Below are 24,117 nucleotides of genomic sequence, written 5' to 3' on the forward strand. Positions count from 1 at the left end.
GCCCAAAAAAATACATTTTAATTCCAGGTTGTAAGGCAACAAAATAGGAAAAATGCCAAGGGGGTGAATACTTTCGCAAGCCACTGTACCAGCTAATGGGAACCCTGGTGTGTGTGTGTTGTGCATAGTCATGGTCACCTCTCAGTGCTGATACACACGTGCACATCAAAGTAATCTGAGCTGATGGGCAGAGGGTAGAGATGCACTACAGGGTCCAGGGACAATGCGGTCTGTCCACCTTTGTGCCAACCTAAATAACCACAGGCTAAAAACCCTAACAGGCACTTAAATACAGCATTTAAGAGGAACATTTCAAGTCCAACATAATCGCGTAAAGTTACTCCAAACTCAAGCCTCAGAGAAACCGAACATCAGGAGAGAATTTGCCTCTACCTCAAACACTCCCCAGCTCTTGTTGTGGCCTGGTATATTTGGAGACATGGAAAAAAAATCACTCCTGGCTAATATTGACACGGACAGGGTGTTAAAACAGCCCAGAGGTCACAGACAGAGATAGGGAGAGAGAGGGAGTGAGACAAAAAGAGCGAGAGGGAGTGAGACAAAGTGAAAAAGAGGGAGAGAAAGAGAGACAGGGAGAGAGAGTGAGAGAGAGTGTCCCATGTGTGACACCCTAGCATACGCAGCCCCACACTGCCACTGTCTGTCACAGCTGTTCCTCTGAGACCCAGCTACCAAAGTGGGCAAAAACACACACATGTACACGTACACACACACACACACACACACGGAGGAGACTGTGAGGGGGACACACAAATACACACAACCCATGTACACACGTGCACACACACACACACCATAGTGAATGGCAGGGACTGTGAGGGGACAAACAAACACACTAACACACCATTTTTGTTGTTATATTTTTTGTTTTTTACATTTGTATGACTGTGCTTGTCTATTAGTGTATCAGTGTTTTGATGCGTATGTTGCTTTTTGTGGACCCCAGGAAGAGTAGCCGCTGCTTCTGCAAAGGTTAATGAGGAACCAAAAAAATCAAAATAAACAGCTTCTTTCGGTCACTGACCAACAGTATTCAGGTTTGAGAAGAGTCTCCAGAAAGAATATGTGGTCCTAGCTTGATTTGTGTTCAATGGTGTAGTGACAGCTCATTGTCTATTGCTAAATAGCACGTCGCTGCTGTACTGGCAGTAGCCTCTCTTATCTATACTGCTCCCATCAGCCACTGTACCCGTGAAGCACATCCAACTTACCTTGGTAACCTATCCCTCTGAATGCAATGTGTCCATTGTTTAGACAAAGCCGTATGGATGACCGGTTAGCTACACAAATGAGTGGTTTCCTCCATGGGGGGAACCTGAGGTAACCGAGGAGGATTTGATCTAAGTGAAAGGCTCCTTCTTCTTTTAACTGGCTGAGGGTTTACATAAAGCTGCCTGCTAATCTGTTAGCATTATCCTAATATGATCCCAGAGCCCATCTCCTTTCCTTCAAGTGTTGCAGCAACCATGGGAATGCCCTAGATTTTCCAATGTCTTCATAGGTACAGATCTAGGATCAGTTTACCCTCCCCCCAAATACTAACTTTAACCATTAGGGAGGAAATGCTAAACTGATTGTAGATCAGTATCTGGTGGGACTTTGTCCTACTTCTGGTTTGGTAGCCACATGAAAGCCAGCACTGTCAAACAGTATGGGTGTCACTACACAGGCCTGTTGTATCCCAAACATTATGTGATGCCTTGAGGGTTCATTCATCCCACCATGTGATGGTGTAAGGATCCATATCGGGATGGTGCCCGTCCGCAAGCCCCTGCCCACGCGGTGCCCAGGTGAGCTAACACCCATGCCGAGGGCCACCACAGACCTCTGGAATACAGTGCACAGTGCATTCAGGAAAGTATTCGGACGCCTTGATTTTTTCCACATTTTGTTACATTACAGCCTTATTCTAAAATTAACCTCATCAATACCTCAATGACAATACCTCATAATCACATTTACAGTGGGCTCCAAAATTACTGCCACCCCTGACTGCACAAACAATACTTAAAAAAATATAAATAATATAATTATAGAGATAAACTCAAAATACCAACATGTGAGACATACTGTACTTTATTTATGTTTCAATGGAACCAACCAAAATCATACAATTATTTAATACAAAATAAATATCACCAAAATCAAGGTTTCATAATTATTGCCACTCCTCATTTAGTACCTAGTGCAACCACCTCTGGCAAGGATAACAGCATGGTCTTTTCCTGTAATGTTTGACAAGGTTATGGAACACATTTGGAGGGATTTTGGACCATTCCTCTATGCAGATCCTTTCAGGATCATTCTCATTCTTGGGTTTGTGCTTATCAACTGCCCTCGTCAACAGCCCACAGGTTTTCGATTAGATTGAGGTCCAGCGACTGAGATGGCCATGGCAGAACATTTATTTTGTTGTCACAGAACCATTTCTGTGTGGGTCTTGAGGAATGTTTTGGGTCATTGTCTTGTTGGAAAGTCCCAGTCTTCTGGCAGAGGCAACCAGATTGTCAGCCAAAATTGCCGGATACTTGGTGGAATTCATTAATTAAAACATCCCCAAAACGTCACTGACCTACCACCATATTTCACCATGGGTATGAGGTGCCTCTTCTTGTATGCATCTCTGTCTTGAAGCCAAACATGCCGATGCTCTATCTGACCAGAGCACCTTCTTTCAGTCATAATTTAAATGACATTTGACAAACTCCAAGCGCTCGCATCTGTGTCTTGGGGTCAGAAAGTGCTTTCTTCTGGCAACCCTTCCAAAGAGCCTGTGGTTGTGGAGGTGGCATCTGATGGTGCTTTTTGAAACCTGGTCACCCCAAGACGCCACCAACGCCTGCAATTCATTCACAGTGATTCATGGGGATTTTGTTGCTTCTCTCACCATCTTCCTCCCTATCCTGGAGGGCAAAATGCACTTGCGTCCTCTACCCGTGAGGTTTTCAACTGTTCCATATCTTTTGAAAGTTTTAATAATTGCCCTGACAGTGCTCAGTGGTATAGTCAATCGTTTGTGGATCTTCTTGTAGTCATTACCAGATTTATGAAGGTCTATGACCATCTGTCTCTTTTGAACTGCCAGTTCTTTAGTTTTCTTCATGGTTGGATGACAAAGGGATACTGCATGTGTGTTACCTCATTTTTATAACCTAGTGAAACAGGAAGTGATGTAAGGGCTCAATATAGTTCCTTAAGACTTAAATAAGTGGAATTTAACTCCTGGTTTAATTTTTGTAGATGTTATTTACAAAACTCTTTAAGGGTGCCATTAATTGTAAAACATTGATTGAGGACATAGATTTTTTTTTAATCAGATGATTTTGGTGGGTTCCATTGAAACATTAATAAAGAACAGTATTTCTCGCATTTTGGTATTTTGAGTTTCTCTTTAATTATATTGTTTATATATTTGTAAATATTGTTTGTGCATTGCCAGTTAAGGGTGCCAGTAATTCTGGAGTCCACTGTACATAAGTATTCAGACCCTTTACTCAGTACTTAGTGAAACACCTTTGGCAGCGATTACAGCCACGAGTCTTCCAGGGTATGACGCTTCAAGCTTGGCACACCTGTATTCTTCCCTACAGATACCCTCAAGCTCGATTGGGTTCAAGTCCGGGCTCTGGCTGGGCCACTCAAGGACATTCAGAGACTTGTCCCGAAGCCACTTCTGCATTGTCTTGGCTGTGTGGTTAGGGTCGTTGTCCTTTTAAATCTTTTACCCGAGTCTGAGGTCCTGAGCAAGTTTTCATCAAGGATCCATCTGTACTCTGCTTTGTTCATCTTTCCCTCGATCCTGACTAGTCTCCCAGTCCCTGCCGCTGAAAAACATCCCCACAGCAGGATGCTACCATCACCATGCTTCACCGTAGGGATGGTGCCATGTTTCCTCCAAACGTGACGCTTGGCATTGAGGCCAAAGAGTTCAATCTTGATTTCATCAGACCAGAGAGTCTTGCTTTTTCATGGTCTGAGAGTCCTTTAGGTCCCTGTTGGCAAAATCCAAGCGGGCTGTCATGTAACTTTTACTGAGGAGTGGTTTCCATCGGGCCACTCTACCATAAAGGCCTGATTGGTGGAGTGCTGCAGATGATTGCCCTTCTGGAAGGTTCTCCCATCCCCACAGAGGAACTATGGAGCTCTGTCAGTGTGACCATCGGGTTCTTGGTTACCTCCCTGACCAAGGCCCTTCTCCCCCGATTGCTCAGTTTGGCCAGGGGGCCAGCTCTAGGAAGAATCTTGGTGGTTCCATTTAAGAATGATGGGGGCCACTGTATTCTTGGGGACCTTCAATGCTCCAGAAATGTTTTGGTACCCTTCCCCAGATCTGTGTCTCGACGCAATCCTGTCTCTGAGCTCTAAGGCCAATTTCTTTGACCTAATGGATTGTTTTTTGCTCTGACATGCACTGTCAAATGTGGGACCATATATAGACAGGCGTGTGCCTTTCCAAATGATGTCCAATCAATTGAATTAACCACAGACTCCCATCAAGTTGTGAAAACATCTCAAGGATGATCAATGGAATTAGGATGCACCTGAGCTCAAGTTTGAGTCTCATAGCAAAGGATCTGAATACTTACATAAATAAGACGTTTTTAATCATTATTTGCAAAAATGTCTAAAAACCTGTTTTTGCTTTGTCATTATGGGGTATTGTGTGTAGATTGATGAGGGAAAAAAATGTATTTAACCTTTCTGAACCACCCATACCGGATCCAGGATAATTGTCATCAGCAACGCTGAATAGCATAGCACCACAGTCAAATAATATTACTAGAAAATATTCATATTCATGAAATCACAAGTGCAATATTGCAAAACACAGTTTAGCCTTTTGTTAATCCACCTGTCGTTTCAGATTTTGAAATTATGCTTTACAGCGAAATAATACAAGCGTTTGTGTAAGTTTATCGATCGCTCGACAAAACAATAAGTACACTTAGCATCAGTTAACTTGGTCACGAAAATCAGAAAAGCAATCAAATTAATAGTTTACCTTTGATGATCTTCGGATGTTTTCACTCACGAGACTCCCAGTTAGACAACAAATGTTCCTTTTGTTCCATAAAGATGTTTTTTATATCCAAATACCTCCGTTAGTTTGGTGCGTTATGCCCAGGAATCCACCGGTAAGAGCGGTCACGACAACGCAGACAAAAATTCCAAATTAGATCCATAATGTTGACAGAAACATGTCAGACGTTTTTCATAATCAATCCTCAGGGTGTTTTTAAAAAATCTATTCGATAATATATCAACCGGGACAGTTGGCTTTTCACTTGGACCGGGAGTAACAATGGCCGCCTTTCTCTTTTGCGCACAACTCACTCTGAGAGCCCCCACTTATCCACTTACGCAATGTGGTCATTCACACTCATTCTTCAAAATAAAAGCCTGAAACTATGTCTGAAGACTGTTGACACCTTGAGGAAGCGATAGGAAAGGAATCTGGTTCATATCCCTTTAAATGGAGTAATGGGAGGCTATGGAACATGGAGTTTTCAAAATAGAAGCCACTTCCTGGTTTGATTTTTCTCAGGGTTTCGCCTGCAATATCAATTCTGTTATACTCACAGACAATATTTTGACAGTTTTGGAGTGTTTTCTATCCTAATCTGTCAATTATATGCATATTCTAGCATCTGGTCCTGAGAAATAGGCCGTTTACTTTGGGAACGTTATTTTTCCAAACATAAAAATAGTGCCCCCTAGCTTCAAGAGGTTAAGCAATTTCAGAATAAGGCTGTAACGTAACAAAATGTGGAAGAAGGAAAGGAGTCTGGATACTTTCCGAATGCACTGTAGATTCCAGGCCGGGCACAACTAGTGCTAATTCCTAGCAGATCCGCTAAGGCTGCCTTTGAAGTTCATACCTCTTTAAGCTCAGGCTACAATGGTAGGTTTGTCCACGGTCTTTACACTTCCTGGCTGTTGTTGTTATTGTCCCAAATCTGCTTTAAGGCGTTCAAGCGATTCGTATTACTAAACTGGATCTTAGGGAACTCAAGGTGCCGCTCCGGAAACAACCCAGGAAAGGGCGAGAAACTGAGGCTTGGGATTAACAAAAATATGGCTTGTTTGTTGTTCACATACATTGACAATTACATAGATCAACATTGAAGGGAGTTGTCTCCCTTCAACCATTACACACTCATGAATGCACACACACAAGCGCATGCAGACATAAACACAAACGCACGCATGTGAAGGAAGTACAGTACTCACGGTTTCTCCAGGTCTGTGTGCGTTTGACTCCGTGTGGACGTCGCTACACCAGGTAAGTCAGACGCTCCCTCTCTCCTGTCCTCTGTCTCTGTGTGCTGAGTGTCCTTATTTCCGGTCAGCCTCCCAGCAGAGTCACAGTGGTCCTGGTCCACCTCTGCAACACATGTCATTCCAGAGAGGTCTGGCTCAACAGACACCACTGCTAATGCTGTCTTCTCCTCCTCCTCCTCCTCCTCCTCTTGTCCTTCTCCTCCCTCCTCTGCCTGCTGCTGTTCCTCCTGCGGCTGGGCTCCTCTGGTTGGTTCAGCCTTGAAGTGGAACAAACTCCCTAGTCTCCTGAAGAAGGCATCTAAAGGGGGAGGTGTGGGAGAGCCGGGCCCCAGGGGGCTCACCGGAGAGCAAGGGGAGTCCACTGAGAGGGGCAGGACGAGGGGCTGGTCCTCAGAGGACCCCCCAGCATCGTCCAATATGCTGCTGCTGCCCTCTCCTCCTTTCTCCTTTCTCTCTCTCTCTTCGTCCTCCAGTGCCTCTCCTGGCACTCCTTCCTCTCTTCCGTCTCCCTTTTCTTCCGTGCCTTGGAATGCCTAGAACAACAAGAGAATGACACAGAATGAGAGAGGGGTGTGTGAGAGCAAATAAGATTAACTTTCTCAGCAGCAGGCTTGCCGCTGACACAGCATTGCACAGCAGCACCCTGGCAAAAATGTAGAACAGGGGGCGAGAGAGGAGTAAGATTCCTGTGAAATTCCGGTAAACTCTCTCATTCCACCAGCTGTGTCCTCTATAGCAGAAGCAGCTAAGAGGCAGCAGCGGCACTCTAATGCAAATGTGTCTATGGAGCACACATCCCTCCCCTCCCCCATAGCCCTGCCCACAATGCAGTTAACTCTCTCAGCACCTCAGCAGCCAGCCAGGGTCGTAAATGAGATAGAGCCCTTGTTTACAGCTTGTTGCACGTATGTCCCCGTAGATAGCCATGTGAACCGAGGAGTCATACAGAGGGAAAAGAGCACCACATGCATTTGGGCAATTCCACATTAACAGAGACTAACATTGTAACACAAAATGTATGCCAAGCAAAAACTATGGATTGCAAAGTTTAATAAACCGCCCACCTATATGCAGAAGTCTACTTTTAACAATGGTCCTTAAACAATGGTCCTTGATCTGTACTATACAGAAATGTGTAATATGAATGTCATTCACTTCATGGTGATGTATCCTAAATAGGTACACAAAGGTAGAAAAATGTAATATTCTCCTTTGCATGTTTGGGTGTTATTCTACACACTGGCTATTATTCTAATTAACTCCACCCCCAAACAAGCATGCATAAAACCTTTGTTAATTTCTCTCGTTCACTTTAGCTTGTAAATGTCCACACTCACAGAGAATGACATTCAGTAACTACTAGCTATGCCGTATAACTTTATGAGCTGGATTTGCCAGACTTTGCAATTTGTTTTGTTCGTTTTTGCTTGTTAGCATTTAGCTAACTGGGTTTACATGATTTCACTATTAGTTTGTGCTAGTTTTGTTAGCAATTGTGCTAACTTTGTTAGCTCAGCTATCACATTAAAAAATGAAAACATCTCTCCACCCTATGACAAAATACGTAGAACTGCAGGAAATTAGCTGTAGAATTGAAAATGTTTCTCTACGCCTCATGGTAAAATGAAAATAATTCCATAAAAGTGGTCATAAAGTTGTAGGCGGTGTCAGAGGATAGACCTAAAAATTGTCAAAGACTGCTACCGCACTGCAAGCAGTACCGGAGTGCCAAGTCTGGGACGAAAAGACTCCAGCTTCTACCTCCATGCCATAAGACTGCTGAACAGTTCATCAAATGGCTACCCTGACTATTTGCATTGAGCCCCTTTTTATTTGTACGGAAACTCTAGCACCGGCTCTATGCACACTCACACATACTACACTGACACGCCAACACACACACACAAGCTGCTGCTACTCTGTTTATTATCTTTCCTGATTGCCTGGCTACTTTTACCCTTACCGACATGTACATATTACCTCAACTACCTTTTACCCCTGCAGATTGACTCGGTACCGGTACTCTTTGTATTGTTATTTTTAGGACATTTTTCGTACTTTTTAACTCTACATTGTTGGGAAAGGGCTCGTAAGTAAGCAATTCACAGTAAAGTCTACGCACTGTTGTGTCCGGCGCATGTGACAAATACAATTTGATATGTCTAAAATCCAATGTACTGATAAAGGAACAACAAATGTTCTTTAAAACACTTTTACAAGGAAGTTATCATGTTTATGAATGACACTGTAAATAAGGATGGTAAAATTATGTCACACTAGCAATTAAAGGCCTATGGAGATGCGTTCGGAAAGTATTCAGACCCCTTCCCTTTTTCCACATTGCTACATTACAGCCTTATTCTAAAATTGATTAAATAAATGTTTTTCCACGTCAATCTACACACAACACCCCACAATGACAAAGTAAAAACAGGTTAATAAATGTTTGAAAATGTATTAAAAATAAAAAACAGATATCCATTATTTACATAAGTATTCAGACCCTTTGCTATGAGACTTGAAATTGAGCTCAGGTGCATCCTGTTTCCATTAATCATCCCTTGTTTCTACAACTTAATTGGAATCCACCTGTGGTGAATTCAATTGATTGGACATGATTTGGAAAGGAACACACACACACACACACACACACACACACACATATCAGGTGCCACATATGACAGTTCATGTCAGAGCAAAAACCAAGTCATGAGGTCGAAGGAATTGTCTGTAGAACTCTGGGACATGATTGTGCTGAGGCACAGAACTGGCGAAGGGTACCAAATAATTTCTGCAGAATTGATGGTCCCCAAGAACACAGTCGCTTCAATCATTCTCAAATGGAAGAAGTTTGCAACCACCAAGACTCTTCCTAGAGCTGGTCGTCCGGCCAAACTGAGCAATAGGGGGAGAAGGGCTTGGTACGGGAGGTGACCAAGAACCGACGGTCACCTGACAGAGCTCCAGAGTTCCTCTGTGGAGATGGGAGAACCTTCCAGAAGGACAACCATCTCTGCAGCACTCCACCAATCAAGCCGTAATGGTAGAGTGGCCAGACGGAAGCCACTCCTCAGTAAAAGGCAAATGACAGCCCGCTTGGAGTTAGCCAAAAGGTGCCTAAGGAACTCTCAAACCATGAGAAACAAGGTCTGATGAAGCCAAAATTGAACTCTTTGGCCTCAATGCCAAGTGTCACTTTTGGAGGAAACTTGGCACCATCCCTATGGTGAAGCATGGTGGTGGCAGCATCATGCTGTGGGGATGTTCTTCAGTGGCAGGGACTGGAAGACTAGTTAAGATCGAGGAAAAGATGAACATGAAAAAGTACAGGGAGATCCTTGATGAAAAGCTGCTCCAGAGCGCTCAGGACCTCAGACTGGGGGCGAAGGTTCACCTTCCAACAGAACGACCCTAAATGTGATATTTCCATTGTTTTTGTATACATACAGTGGGGAGAACAAGTATTTGATACACTGCCGATTTTGCAGGTTTTCCTACTTACAAAGCATGTAGAGGTCTGTAATTTTTTATCATAGGTACACTTCAACTGTGAGAGACGGAATCTAAAACAAAAATCCAGAAAATCACATTGTATGATTTTTAAGTAATTAATTTGCATTTTATTGCATGGCATAAGTATTTGATACATCAGAAAAGCAGAACTTAATATTTGGTACAGAAACCTTTGTTTGCAATTACAGAGTTCATACGTCTCCTGTAGTTCTTGACCAGGTTTGCACACACTGCAGCATTGATTTTGGCCCACTCCTCCATACAGACCTTCTCCAGATCCTTCAGGTTTTGGGGCTGTCGCTGGGCAATATGGACTTTCAGCTCCCTCCAAATATTTTCTATTGGGTTCAGGTCTGGAGACTGGCTAGACCACTTCAGGGCCTTGAGATGCTTCTTACGGAGCCACTCCTTAGTTGCCCTGGCTGTGTGTTTCGGGTCGTTGTCATGCTGGAAGACCCAGCCACGACCCATCTTCAATGCTCTTAATGAGGGAAGGAGGTTGTTGGCAAAGATCTCGCGATACATGGCCCCATCCATCCTCCCCTCGATACGGTGCAGTCGTCCTGTCCCCTTAGCAGAAAAGCATCCCCAAAGAATTATGTTTCCACCTCCATGCTTCACGATTGGGATGGTGTTCTTGGGGTTGTACTCATCCTTTTTCTTCCTCCAAACACGGCGAGTGGAGTTTAGACCAAAAAGCTCTATTTTTGTCTCATCAGACCACATGACCTTCTCCCATTCCTCCTCTGGATCATCCAGATGGTCATTGGCAAACTTCAGACAGGCTTGGACATGCGCTGGCTTGAGCAGGGGTACCTTGCGTGCGCTGCAGGATTTTAATCCATGACGACGTAGTGTGTTACTAATGGTTTTCTTTGAGACTGTGGTCCCAGCTCTCTTCAGGTCATTGACCAGGTCCTGCCGTGTAGGTTTGGGCTGATCCCTCACCTTCCTCATGATCATTGATGCCCCACGAGGTGAGATCTTGCATGGAGCCCCAGACCGAGGGTGATTGACCGTCATCTTGAACTTCTTCCATTTTCTAATAATTGCGCCAACAGTTGTTGCATTCTCACCAAGCTGCTTGCCTATTGTCCTGTAGCCCATCCCAGCCGGGTCTACAATTGTGCAGGTCTACAATTTTATCCCTGATGTCCTTACACAGCTCTCTGGTCTTGGCCATTGTGAAGAGGTTGGAGTCTGTTTGATTGAGTGTGTGGACAGGTGTCTTCTATACAGGTAACTAGTTCAAACCTGTGCAGTTTATACAGGTAATGAGTGGAGAACAGGAGTGCTTCTTAAAGAAAAACTAACAAGTCTGTGAGAGCCGGAATTCTTACTGGTTGGTAGGTGATCAAATACTTATGTCATGCAATTAAATGCAAATGAATTACTTAAAAATCATACAATGTGATTTTCTGGATTTTTGTTTTAGATTCCGTCTCTCACAGTTGAAGTGTACCTATGATAAAAAATTACAGACCTCTACATGTTTTGTAAGTAGGAAAACCTGCAAAATCGGCAGTGTATCAAATACTTGTTCTCCCCACTGTAAATACTTTTCTAAAAACCTGTTTTTGCTTTTGTCAGTATGGAGTATTGTGTGTAGATTGATGAGGGGAAAAAACAATTTAAATGACTGTATAAAACGCTATGGACTCACCAGCTCCACTTTCTCCCGTTGTGCGCTTTACATGAACATGTGACTGGGTCAACTGATCTAGGGAACTACGGTAATTTTCATAATGTAAAATAATGTGACAGGTGAAATGAAGAACGCAATCTGCTTTATCTCCTAATGTATTACACAAGTTGTCTGCAGAAATTAACTGAAAAAGTAGCTACAAATATTCGAGTCTATTGAAAACTTAAAAGAAACAGTTTTGCTGGTATTGACGGCATTAAAAAAATCATACAATTGCTTTTTCAAATACCCCGGTATACCATTCAGGCATACCCTGCATAAAATGTACGAATCAAAGCAATCTCATTGAACTATTCCCAGCAGGCAAAACTGGTGGATATTATGTCATCTTGTTTTGAACCCCCCTTCACCTACCTACACACAATACCCCATAACGACAAAGTGAAAAGTCTATTAAAAATGAAAGACACCCCTAAGTATTCACACCCCTGAGTCAATACTTTGTAGAAGCACCTTTGGCAATGATTACAGCTGAGGCTTTCTGGGTAAGTCTCTAAGAGCGTTCCACACGTGGATTGTGCGACATTTGCCCATTCTTTTTTAAATTCTTCAAGCTCTGTCAAATTAGTCGATGATCATTGCTAGACAACCATTTTCAGGTATTTCCATTTCCAGATTTTCAAGAAGATTTAAGTCCAAACTATACCTCGGCCACTCAGGAACATTCACTGTTTTCTTGGTAAGCATCTCGTGTAGATTTTGCAGTGTGTTTTAGGTTATTGTCCTTCTGAAAGGTGAATTCATCTCCCAGTGTGTCACGACTTCCGCCGAGGTCGGTCCCTCTCCTTGTTCGGGCGGCGTTCGACATCACCGGTTTTCTAGCCATCGCTGATCCATCTTTCATTTTCCCTTGGTTTTGTCTTTATTTTTTACACACCTGGTTTTCATTATCCAATTACATGTTCATGTATTTAACCCTCTGTTTCACCCATGTTTGTTGTGCGTGATTATTTCTAAGTTCAGTTCGGTTCATGATGGCTGGTTTTTCAACGGATGCTGTTTTCACCCGTGTGTAATATTTACCGTTGGTTATTGGTCAAGTGTGTTTGTTTACCGTGTGCCTTGTTTTTTGAGTATAGTACGTTGCTCACTCATTTTGCTCTCCTGCGCCTGACTTCATGCACCAGCTACACTCACCTTCTGACACCGTGTCTGGTGGAAAGCAGACGGAACCAGGTATTCCTTTTGGATTTTGCCTGTGCTTTGCTCCATTTTGTTTCTTTTTCATCATGAAAAACTCCCCAGTCCTTAACGATTACAACAAGCATACCTATAACATGATACAGCCACCATTATGCTTGAAAATATGCAGAGTTGTACTCAGTAATGTGTTGTATTGGATTTGCCCCAAACACAACACATTGTATTCAGGAAAGTGTTAATTGCTTTGTCACATCTTTTGCAGTATTACTTTAGTGCCTTGCTGCAAACAGGATGCGTGCTTCGGAATATTTATATTAAGTACAAGCATCCGTCTTTCCACTCTGTCAATTAGGTTAGTAATTATGGAGTTACTACAATGTTGTTGATCCATCCTCAGTTCTCCTATCACAGCCATTAAACTCTGTTAATGTCACCATTGGCCTTATGGTGAAATCACTGAGTGGTTTCCTTCCTCTCTGGCAACAGAGTTATGAAGGACACCAGTATCTTTGTAGTGACTGGGTGTATTGATACACCATCCAAAGTCTAATTAATAACTTCACTATGCGCAAAGGGATATTCAATGTCAGGTTTCTTTACTTGTACCCATCTACCCTTCTTTGAGGGGCATTGGAAAACCTCCCTGATCTTTGTGGTTGAATCTGTGTTGGAAATTCACAGCTCGACTGAGGGACTTCACAGTTAATCTAAAAGATATGGCATGGGTCCTCAGATCCTCAAAAGCTTTTATAGCTGCACCAATTTAGAGCATCTTAACCGGCTGCATCACTGCCTGGTATGTCAACTGCTTGACTTCCGACAGCAAGGCACTACAGAGGGTAGTGCGTACGGCCCAGTACATCACCTGAGCCAAGCTTCCTGCCATTCAGAACCTCTATACCAGGCAGTGTCAGAGGAAGGCCCAAAAAATGTCAAAGACTCCAGCCACACTAGTCATAGACTGTTCTCTTAGCTACTACATGGCAAGCGGTATCGGAGCGCCAAGTCTAGGTCCAAGAGGCTTCTAAACAGCTTCTACCCCCAAGCCATAAGACTCCTTGTAATAGCTTCCTTTCCTCTTTACTATAGCCACTGCCCAAGCATGAATCGGGGTTGTTTGGTACGCATAGTCCACACTCAAGTTTTCCAAACGGCCAAACATTCAATGACATCCAGGGATATGGTGTAACAGAAATGTTTATTCTTCTTATATCTAACAAATAAATGATTATCCAATCAACTTAAAGCATAGATTACTTGATATGGAAAATACATAATATGACCCGTCTGTATGGTCAAAAAAATTATACCGCTCCCGCATCTAGAAAGGACTCCCTCCCCCGAAGGCCCAACTTCCTGCCTTTATCCTAACACACTTACCACAATACAATGAATGGGCAAGAGAGAAGGGCCAAAAACTGAATTACACTAACAAATGAATATATCTCAATCAGGTAAATATAAATCATAAAAGGTAAGTAAGTACCTAATATTTCATCAAGTACATTCATATTTAATATATTTACACAAATGTACATGGAGCTCGGTATGTTCAGTCTTTTATACAAATATGTCCAAATCGGCTCCAACACTCCTGAACAACTAATCAAATGGCTACCCAGACTATTTGCATTGCCCCCCCTTCTCTGTTACTATCAATGCATAGTCACTTTTAATAACTCTACCTACATGTACATATTACCTCAATTATCGACAGCCCTGCTCCGGCACATTCACTTTGTACCGACACACTGTATAAAGCTCAGCTATTGTTATTTACTGATGCTCTTTAATTATTTGTTATTCTTATCTTTTTTTTTTATAGGTATTTTCTTAAAACTGCATTGTTGGTTAAGGGCTTGTAAGTAAGCATTTCAATGTAAGGTCTACCTACACCTGTTGTATTCGGCGCATGTGAGAAATAAAATTTGATTTGATCAAATTTGATGTGTGTGATGAGAGAGTCATGAAAACATAATGTTAAAACACTATTGGGCCAGTAACCGAAAGGTTGCTGGATCGAATCCCCGAGCTGACAAGGTAAATATCTGTCATTCTGCCCCGCGCAAGGCAGTTGACCCTCTGTTCCCCAGGAAGACGTAGATGTTGATTAAGGCAGCCCCCCACACCTCTCTGATTCAGAGGTTGGGTTAAATGCGGAAACCACATTTCAGTTGAATGCATTCAGTTGTACAACTGACTAGGCACCCCCTTTCCCTTTATTGCACACAGTGTCACGCCCTGATCTGTTTAACCTGTTCCTGTTATTGTCTCCACCCTCTCCAAGTGTCGCTTGTTTTCCCCAATGTATTTATCCCTGTGTTTCCTGTCTCTCTATGCCAGTTCTTCCTTTTTTTGATACTCTCCCCGGTTTTGACCCCTGCCTGACTCTGGACTACTTTCCCTCCTGCCTGATCAACCTGCCTGCCCTGACCTTGATTCTGCCTGCCCTTTGGTACCTTTTGGACTCTGAACTGGTTTTGACCCTTTTGCCTGTCCACGACCATTCTCTTGCTTTACCTTATTGGATTAATAAATATTGTAAGACTCCAACCATCTGCCTCCTTTGTCTGCATCTGGGTCTCGCCTTTTGTCATGATACACAGAGTGAGTCCATGCAACTTAATATGTGACTTGTTAAGCAAATTCGTACTCCTGAATTTATTTAGGCTTGCCATAACAAAGGGGTTGAAAACTTATTGACTTAAGACATCAGATTTTAAGTTTTTATTCATTTGTAAAAAAATAAATAACATGATTCCACTTTGACATTATGGGTAACGGAATGGAATACCTAGTTAGTTGCACAACTGAATGGATTCAATCGAAATGTGTCTTCCGCATTTAACCCAACACCTCTGATTCAGAGAGGCCTTAATCGACGTCCACTTCATCGGCGCCCTGGAAGCAGTTGTTGTTGGGGGTTAACTGCCAATCTCTAGGGAAGAACGGAATATTTTTTATCTTGCCGGCTCTGGGGTTCAAACCAGCGACCTTTCGGTTACTGGCCCAACACTCAACCGCTAGAATACCTGCTTGTGTGTAGGGCGGTGACAAAGATTCTCAATTACATCCATTTTAAATTCAGTCTATAACACAACAAAATGTGGTAAAAGACAAGGGGTGTGAATACTTTCTGAAGGCACTGTGTATGGACATCCTGCACTCTTTGCCCATTAGCAATCAGCAACCAGAGCATTCTCTTACGTTGTGGTTTCTCTTACTTCCTCAGCTACTCACTTCCTGCCTTGAGATGACAGTATCCACAAGAAGACAAGGTAATGTGCTACCAGACTAGATTTTAACATGACAAATCTTAAGAAGTGGGGGCTGGGGGGGAAGGGAGCAGAATTAGGGTCACCAAATCAATCAGACAGCTGCTGTCAAGGTCCAGACACAATAGATTAGAGTGGTCGGAGGCAGTATCTGAAGGCAGGGGGCTTGTATCACAATACTCAACAGCATGCTCCTCTCTTCGTTTCCTTTTCCTTCAAGAACACTAGCAGGAAAAGGATTGGATATGTTTTCACCATCTAGTTCTCTGAGAACATTATGAAAGAATATAAATTAAATATATTTATATAATTGAAATCTATTTATATTAACATTTAATATTAGAATTATTAGAACATAAAGCCTGTGATCCTTTTAGCACAATGCCTCTCCTGGAACATCTCCAACCAGTAAACTAGCTCTGGTATCACTGTGTTTGCCTCACCCTTCACAGGGAGGCCTTAACTGAACCTCTCCTCATTAAATTATCCTCCAGCTCATCACAAAGGATGAGCACAGACCAACAGACAGGGGATGTCTCTCTCACTTGGTTGGGATAGGATTAAGCACTGCACCATGACTCACAAACTTACATAAAATGAATATCTGACGCATAACGTATATTTTTAATACACCCAAAAAGTATTCTTAAAAATCGGCTTTGACCATGACCTGGCCTTCTCGAAGTCAAAAACATTGCCAGCCATGCTCACTTTATAGAAATAAAACTTTTTGTGAAGGCGTGAGTCCAGGTCATCACAGGGCACTGAGGCCAGACACTTTCTCTAGACTGATAGAGGAGACATAAATAGTCCTCACTGTCCCAAATGTTCTCATAATCGAGATACAAACCTACTCTACGATCCCTTCACCATTCCTTCTGGCCGTCACTGGACTCACTGTCACTCCTGCACTACTGGACTCCCATGTATTCCTCCGGTACTGTGTCTTGCCATTCAACAAGAGGAGACTAGTTTTCATGCCCATTTTTTCACTTGAGAAATACTGCACCAAACATCTTAAGTTAGATGGAAGATTGCGAGACTTCCTTGGCAAAAATGTCAACACTAATTACAGATTTCTTGATTTATCTTTAACTAATAAAAAATAAAAAAATAAAGTAAAGGTCTTTAGAGAGTATGCGAGAACAGACGGTTGCGTCGCCTAGCCTAGCCGAGTTCTGCTAGGAGAAAACTGAACCCATTTATGCGGACACCTTTAGTCACAAATCCCTCACCATCTAGTAGAGCCAGTCAGTTGATGAGCCCGCTAGCTACAGAAGGGTCCGAAATTATTGACACCCTTGATAAAGATGAGCAATAATGACTGTATAAAATTAATAATTAAAATACTGAGCTATATTGTATGCTACATTTTGGGGGGAAATTATATTATTTTATACTAATACAATTGCTCAGAGAAATAGATTTGGTTTAATAAGTAATCAGGGGTCCAAATCATTGACAACCCTAAAGATTCTTATAAATAAAGTAGTCTAAAGGTAAGTATTTGGTCCCATATTCCTATCGCGCAATGACAAGCTTGTGACTCTACACACTTGTTGGATGCATTTGCAGTTAGTTTTGGTTGTGTTCAAAGATCCAAAGACCCCAAGACATGCTAACCTCTCACCATGACCAATAACAGGGGATGTTATTATATCTGGGGGGTGATCTTTGACCCTCTAACTTTCTCACTCATCATTATTCACAATTCATCCAGGATTATCTGTAACCATAGTAGCATCCACATGAATGTAGAAGTGTTTAGAAACATATTCTACTCTTACTTACAGTAAAAGTGACTCAAACTACACAATACATTATTTACCATTCATTTCTATTATGCACAAAATAATCTGAAACACAACCAGAACGGACTACAAATACATCCAACAAGTTTGTAGTCATTACATGATAGGAATATGGAACCAAATACTATACTTTGGACTACTTCATTTATAAGAATCTTCAGGGGTGTCAATCATTTTGACCCATACCTTTGAGATTTTTTTTATTACTAGTTAAACAAAATCTCTTCTCTAAGCAATTGTAATAAAATAATATAATTTCCAAATTACTTTTAGTATACAATATAGAATTTTTCTTGAATTATTTATTTTAGTCATTATAGCTAATCTTTATCAAGGGTGTCAATAACTTCGGACCTTACTGTATATCCCGCACCCAGACATCACAGACAGATGCCTGCCTCCCTCCCTCCCTACCTGTTTCTGTGGCGAGACGCTCCGCAGGAGGGCTGGGAGGGTGGCCGGCCGTGAGGTGGGGGAACGTGTTTTGATGAGCCCATTCTCTGCTTGTTTGGCACGCTGACAAAGCCAACAAACTGACGGAGAAAAGCAGCTTCCTATTTTCTATTGCTGCCGTTGACCTACTTAATGTTTCCAACAACAGCCTTAACACAGGAAGAGGGTGACAAGCCAAGGAAAACTCAGCATGCTATAGCTAAGATCTAACACAGAGGAAATAGAAAATAAGGAAAGATGCCAATGTTGCTTTTCTGTTTGAGAGAGGGGTATGTAACTCTTTATTTCAAGGGTACCTACATAATGATGTCATGACACCTTCATAACACATTCACAAGAAAAACATAGGCATTTCATAAAAGTCAGCCACCCAACACTGGTCATTGCAGTATACTTACTATAGGTGCCATAATGGAAATGTCAACTCGCGAGTGGAGACATGAGTGTAAACATTTTTTAAATACTTACGCACCGCTTATGAATGTGTATGAATAGGTTATGAGGTACTTATAGTAGGTACCCTTCATAGAGGTGTTTATTATTGGTTAGGTTCTAGTCACAATGATGCTGGTTCTCAGTCTTTTGTTAGTATTTTCCACCCTCTGTAGGCTAAGCATGTGTGAGACACAAAATATGTCTGACTGCCAGGGATAGATACTTTACTTAACACAACAGAGTTCTAAGCATAGCCAATAAGCACATGACTAAAGGGGTATTTTCAGTCCAGACAAAGAGGCTAGCAGCTAATGCGGAACCATATGAGAGAGGAGGACAGCTTGAAGGGAGGAAAAAGGGGAACAAGAGGAGGAGGAGATGAAGGGGTAAAGAGAATATTCAAGGCTATGAATGCAATTTGGTTGTTCATATTTTGACATTTTAAAATTTGACCTTCCACTTCGGACGAGGGATTGTATTGCTAGACAAGCCACGGTAGACTTCTCAGCATTCCCAAACTCTGGAGTCTTTATAGAGTGCTCCTAATATAGCTCCTCCTGACCATGAGTCATGCGAGTGCACACACACATCCTTCTACATTATATACTGTATACTCATACATTAGGAACCCCACACCCCTACAGACACACTTTCATAGGCACATCGACAGAGAGCTTTGGCACATGTAGGCACGTGCAAACATAGTCACATGACATTGTTGATGTAAGCTGAGGTCAGGGCAGGTGGAGTCACTCGCACAAAGACACTTATTTCAGGTAATGATAAACTCACCAATTCATTCAAAATGTCTGTTTAGCAAGACCAACCCAAGTCAATACTATTTACAGTAGAGACAGAGAGCGAGGGAGAGCGATTCAGCAGAGGAAATATGAGCTCCTTCCCTCTCTCAACTGGACAGCACATACAGTATAGCCTGACATAATTCTCCATTTGATTGATAGCCTAATGAGCCCAGTAGACTGTGTATTTATTTTCCCAGAAACTTGTAAGCAAGTATTTGTAGGCTGGAGGATGTCTGGTAGAACGGTGGCTACAGAAATGGTATTCAAGTCAGACCTACTATAAAGGGGACCACTTGAGTCAGGGGCAAATCCTGTTGTTAAGCTGGCTTTAAAAGCTATGCTAGAACTATTTCTGGTTACGTGCAAATAATATACTGTACCATGGTCAGCATTATAATTTGCCAGGAGTAGGCTATGGAAAATGTAAGCCCACAGCCCTGACTGCAAGACCAAACCGCTCTGGTTGATGGTGAGATCCCTTACTGTCCTTAACGCTACTGTATTAAACAAATGCGTGTGTGCATGCACAACACACACATACACACACACACATACAAGCAGCCTGAGGGCAAGAGCTTCAAGACAAACCTCAGGCCACTTCTTATGTAATCATCCTCATACAACTTTCAGCATATGCCGCATGTTCTGTTCTACTCCGCATTCGACAGCAGCTCTGTTAGTGTTACAGGTTCTCTCTGTGCAAGCCTTGTTTACTTGTACACAGTTATGGGTGTAACCGGTGTGAAATGGCTAGCTTGTTAGCGATGCACGCTAGTAGCATTTGAGTCGGAGACTTCACTCGCTCTGAAACCTTGAAGTAGTTGTTTCCCTTGTTCTGCAAGGGCTGCGATTTTTGTTGAGCGATAGTTAACGGATGCTTCGTGGGTGACTTTTGTCGATGTGTGCAAAGGGTCCCTGGTTCGAGCCCAGGATGGGGAAAGGAGAGGGACTGAAGCAATAGTGCTACCTGGGCACCAGATATGGATTGACCAGTCAGCTCTGCTTAACCTCCATACCTTGGACAGCTCCAGGTCTTCTTGGTGCAGCGATGTTTCCCCTTCATTGGTCTCACTGCTGAGGTTGCTGCTGACTGGATTCTTCTGGCCACTGGTGATGGGAGAGAAAAAAAAATAGGTCAGAAGAATTAACCAGAGGTGCACATTAGTTTTATACTGCAGAAGACCTGTTGGATTTTTGGTTCTCCCCCACACTCGTTTTTTTTTACCTTTATTTAACATGGCAAATCAGTTAAGAACAAATTCTTATTTTCAATGAAGGCCTAGGAACAGTGGGTTAACTTCCTTGTTCAGGAGCAGAACGACAGATTTTTACCTTGTCAGGGATTCGATCCTGCAACCTTTTGGTTATTGGCACATAGCTCTAACCATTAGGCTACATGCCGTTAAATTGCTATTACTAAATGCCGAATGAAAGGCAAGGATGAAAAGTGACGTACATTGCAGCATCTTTCAAATAAAACATATGCAATTACTGCATCTGATTTGCACAGATCCATATGCTGTGTGCCTCCAGTTGACTTTCCTCCCCAGTTATGTTTTCACACAGGTGTTCAGAGCATGCTCGATACGTAATAGCACAGGTGGTCACCTCTGTCTTCTTAAACAAGCGCTGTAACATGGCCGTGGGAACACCGACCCAATAAAGGTGTGTAGAATGTAACATTTAGTTTTTTTTATATAGCTGATGTGAAATATACGTTTGTTATGTTTCCAAAACCATCCATCGAGCGATGAGTATCAACGTTTGGAGCAAGCTTTGGGCCTCAACAAAAATCCCTCGGGAAGATACCTCCATCAAATAGGTGCTAAAGATAGTTAGAGTTGATATAAAACAGCGAAGAAGATAGCCTACATAGAAACAGAATGATAATGTTAGATTTCGAGAGAAGTTACAATGTAGATGGAAAATGTAACAGATTGCGACCAGTCTGTCGTTCCGGCAAAACCTCTCGCCCTCGTGCTTCACATCATATTCAAGCACGGGTTTGTTGCCAAAACTAGAAGCTGGAAAGCCACTACACTAAAGTAGGATTGTTATTTGTTACAATGTTAACTTTGTGGTTCAAACCTGATGTTGCTTTCCTCTGTTTTCTCAGGTTCTTGAGATCTAGTTCTTTGAAATAGTCTGGAAAAGTTTCGGGCGATATCCTCCTGCCATGAACTTTGTCTTTTCATGTTTGACATAACAGTTCTGAAACAGTCACATCTGGACAATGAGTTGAATAGCTCGAGTCCCTGAGGTGACCCACGATATTTTTGTAAAACTACAGTTTCGTAAATTCCTTCATGTCTCGACTCATTATGGACGTAATGTGCTCTACTCCAGTCCAACCCCTACTACGCTGTAGCAATAGGAAAATGGGGAGGAGCTATTTGGCATATTCAAATGATATGTCATACAGTAGAAGTATGTTAGCGTGGGCATGCTTGCTTGCCCCAGTATCTGTGCGGTATGCCACGTTCATATACTCGTTGGAACTAGGAAACTCTGACATTTCCGACTCTTTTTCATTCAAACGTGGCACGCTTGTAACTACAACCAGGTTCAAGTCAGGAATGTTTGAGATTCCACGTTCCGAGTAGTAGTTGAACGAGGCATTAAAGATGTCGACGATGAATAAGTATAATGCGCCTCCTCTATTGTAGTGTTCAAAACAACTGGGAATTGGAAACTCGGAAATCTCGACTTCAGTACTTTCAACACAACTGGGAACTCAGGAAGAAAACGAGCTCTGACTAGGAAAACTAGTTTTGTATGGTATTCCAAGTCGGGAACTCCGACTTTCCGATCTGATCACTTAAGTCATTATAGCCTATGACCTCGTTTTTTTTGAGTTTTCATTGTGCTTTCAAGCTAAATGGGAACTCAGAAAAGAACGAGGTCAAATCATGACGTCGGTAATCTTCAGATCGGAGCTCTAGAAAGATGCCGGAGTTTCACACTCGGAATTCCAAGTTGGATGATGAAAATATTTGTCCCAGTGTGAGCTTGTTTTTTTTCCCGAGTTCTCTGTTGTCTTGAACGCATTGATTTTTCCCGAGTTCTCTGTTGTCTTGAACGCATTGAAGTCGGAGATTTCCGAGTTCTCAGTTGTTTTGAACAGTGGACCAGTTGTCTTGAAAGCGCCATAATGCCCAGGAAGCTCCAATTCAAACGTCCATTAAAACAGGGAAAGGGCTTTAAGGACACACCTGACACCCAAACCGATAGCAAACAAATTAGCTCATGGTTAATGGTTTGGTAAAGGTAAGATTCAGTTTTGGGTTTGGGCTATTCAGTTTATGCGGCAGCTGTGTCCTTATATGCTAGTCTCGCCCATTAAAGGCAGCAGGTAGCCTAGTGTTTAGAGCGTTGGGCCAATAACCGAAAGGTTGGTGAATCGAATCCCCGAGCTCACAAGGTAAACATACGTCGTTCTGCCCCTGGTGTTCCTAGGCCGTCATTGTAAATAAATAAACATAATGTTTTTAACTGACTTGCCTAGTTAATTAAAAACATGGTCAATCTGTTACCGTGCAGTGATGCGGCCTCTGCTGAAATCAATGCATTCATACTTCTTGCGGTGCAGCGCATAGCTTTTGTCAATGAAGTGAGTTTGTGTTTATACAGGATCTCCTGCCCCACCTACGGTCAACCAATCATGTCATTACGGAGCAATACGGAACCCTGTCCACATTGTTACAACATTTGGGAGGCGGACTGCGATGCAGTATGGAGCTCAATTTGGCCTCTGCATACGTCTAGATTCTCTGCGATTGCGTCACACCCTCTGACCACATTTTCAGACAAAGCATAAATGGTATTTTAGACCGCAGTGTCAGAGAGGTAGAGGCGAAGCATGAGGGATAACTGGGCCTAAAATCCGTCTTCTCCAGTAGTTTTTTTTTTTTGCTCACCAAGCGAGCGAGAAGTTGTTATATGGACGTCAATGAGAGTGTGTCGAATTTAGTTAACAAAAAATGTAATGGTTTATTTGCTAGTGTGGCTTATTTGATCGAATATAAGTTTCGTAATGCTTATGTTGTTACTAGTGTACATAAATAAGTAGGACACGTGACATCCCTGCAACTTTGAAAAAAAAAACATCTTATCTTGGAGTTGTGCCTGGTCTTCACACTCGTATCTGCCCTCTCATTGGCTAGAATGGTCCCACCTGATCTTGCCTCCTCCCGACTGTCTTCCATTTTTTAAGACATTTCTTTCATTGTTAGAGCAGCATCTTGAGTATCTGATCAATTTAATGGATAATCTGTGGCACTATGTACTTCCAAAATAGTATCTAAATACAAATGTACAAGCAACTGATAAATGCCTCTTTGGCACCTCCAATATATTGAGCTTTTGTAGACTTCTGACCTGTGGAATTCGCTTGCTTGTACATTTGTATTAAAACCTATTTTGGAAGTACACACCGTCCGTGAATTAAGATAGTTGCTCAGCAAAACTCAATGTTTGGTGAATAACAAACATTATAATGCTTGCAGAGTTCTAATGGGAGTTTGAAAAAGAGCTTCCTGGTTGTCAGAGAGGAGACACTTCATACTCATCTTCGACATGTCTAATGCACAGATACTGGGGCAGGACAGGCTATGCCCCATTTGAGTATTAAATGAGATATGTCGATATGTCAATAACATACTCCCAGACAATCCTCT

At 42.3% G+C, this 24,117-nt stretch overlaps 1 protein-coding gene across 1 annotated transcript in view; it reads right to left on the reverse strand.

Annotated features, from left to right (window-relative positions):
• LOC118391774 (uncharacterized) overlaps positions 1-23,646 on the reverse strand; it is a 71,842-nt gene extending 48,196 nt beyond the window's left edge. Inside the window, exons 1-4 of the mRNA XM_052457559.1 lie at positions 23,567-23,646; positions 22,975-23,037; positions 20,458-20,548; positions 6,253-6,836 (exon numbers count right to left, since the gene is read on the reverse strand). Of these exons, the coding sequence (XP_052313519.1) occupies positions 6,253-6,836; positions 20,458-20,548; positions 22,975-23,037; positions 23,567-23,646 (818 nt within the window). The remainder of the gene's footprint in view (positions 1-6,252; positions 6,837-20,457; positions 20,549-22,974; positions 23,038-23,566) is intronic.
• Positions 23,647-24,117: the final 471 nt, after the last annotated feature.

This window comes from Oncorhynchus keta, chromosome 12, assembly GCF_023373465.1.
Source record: "Oncorhynchus keta strain PuntledgeMale-10-30-2019 chromosome 12, Oket_V2, whole genome shotgun sequence".
Classification (NCBI taxonomy): domain Eukaryota; kingdom Metazoa; phylum Chordata; class Actinopteri; order Salmoniformes; family Salmonidae; genus Oncorhynchus; species Oncorhynchus keta.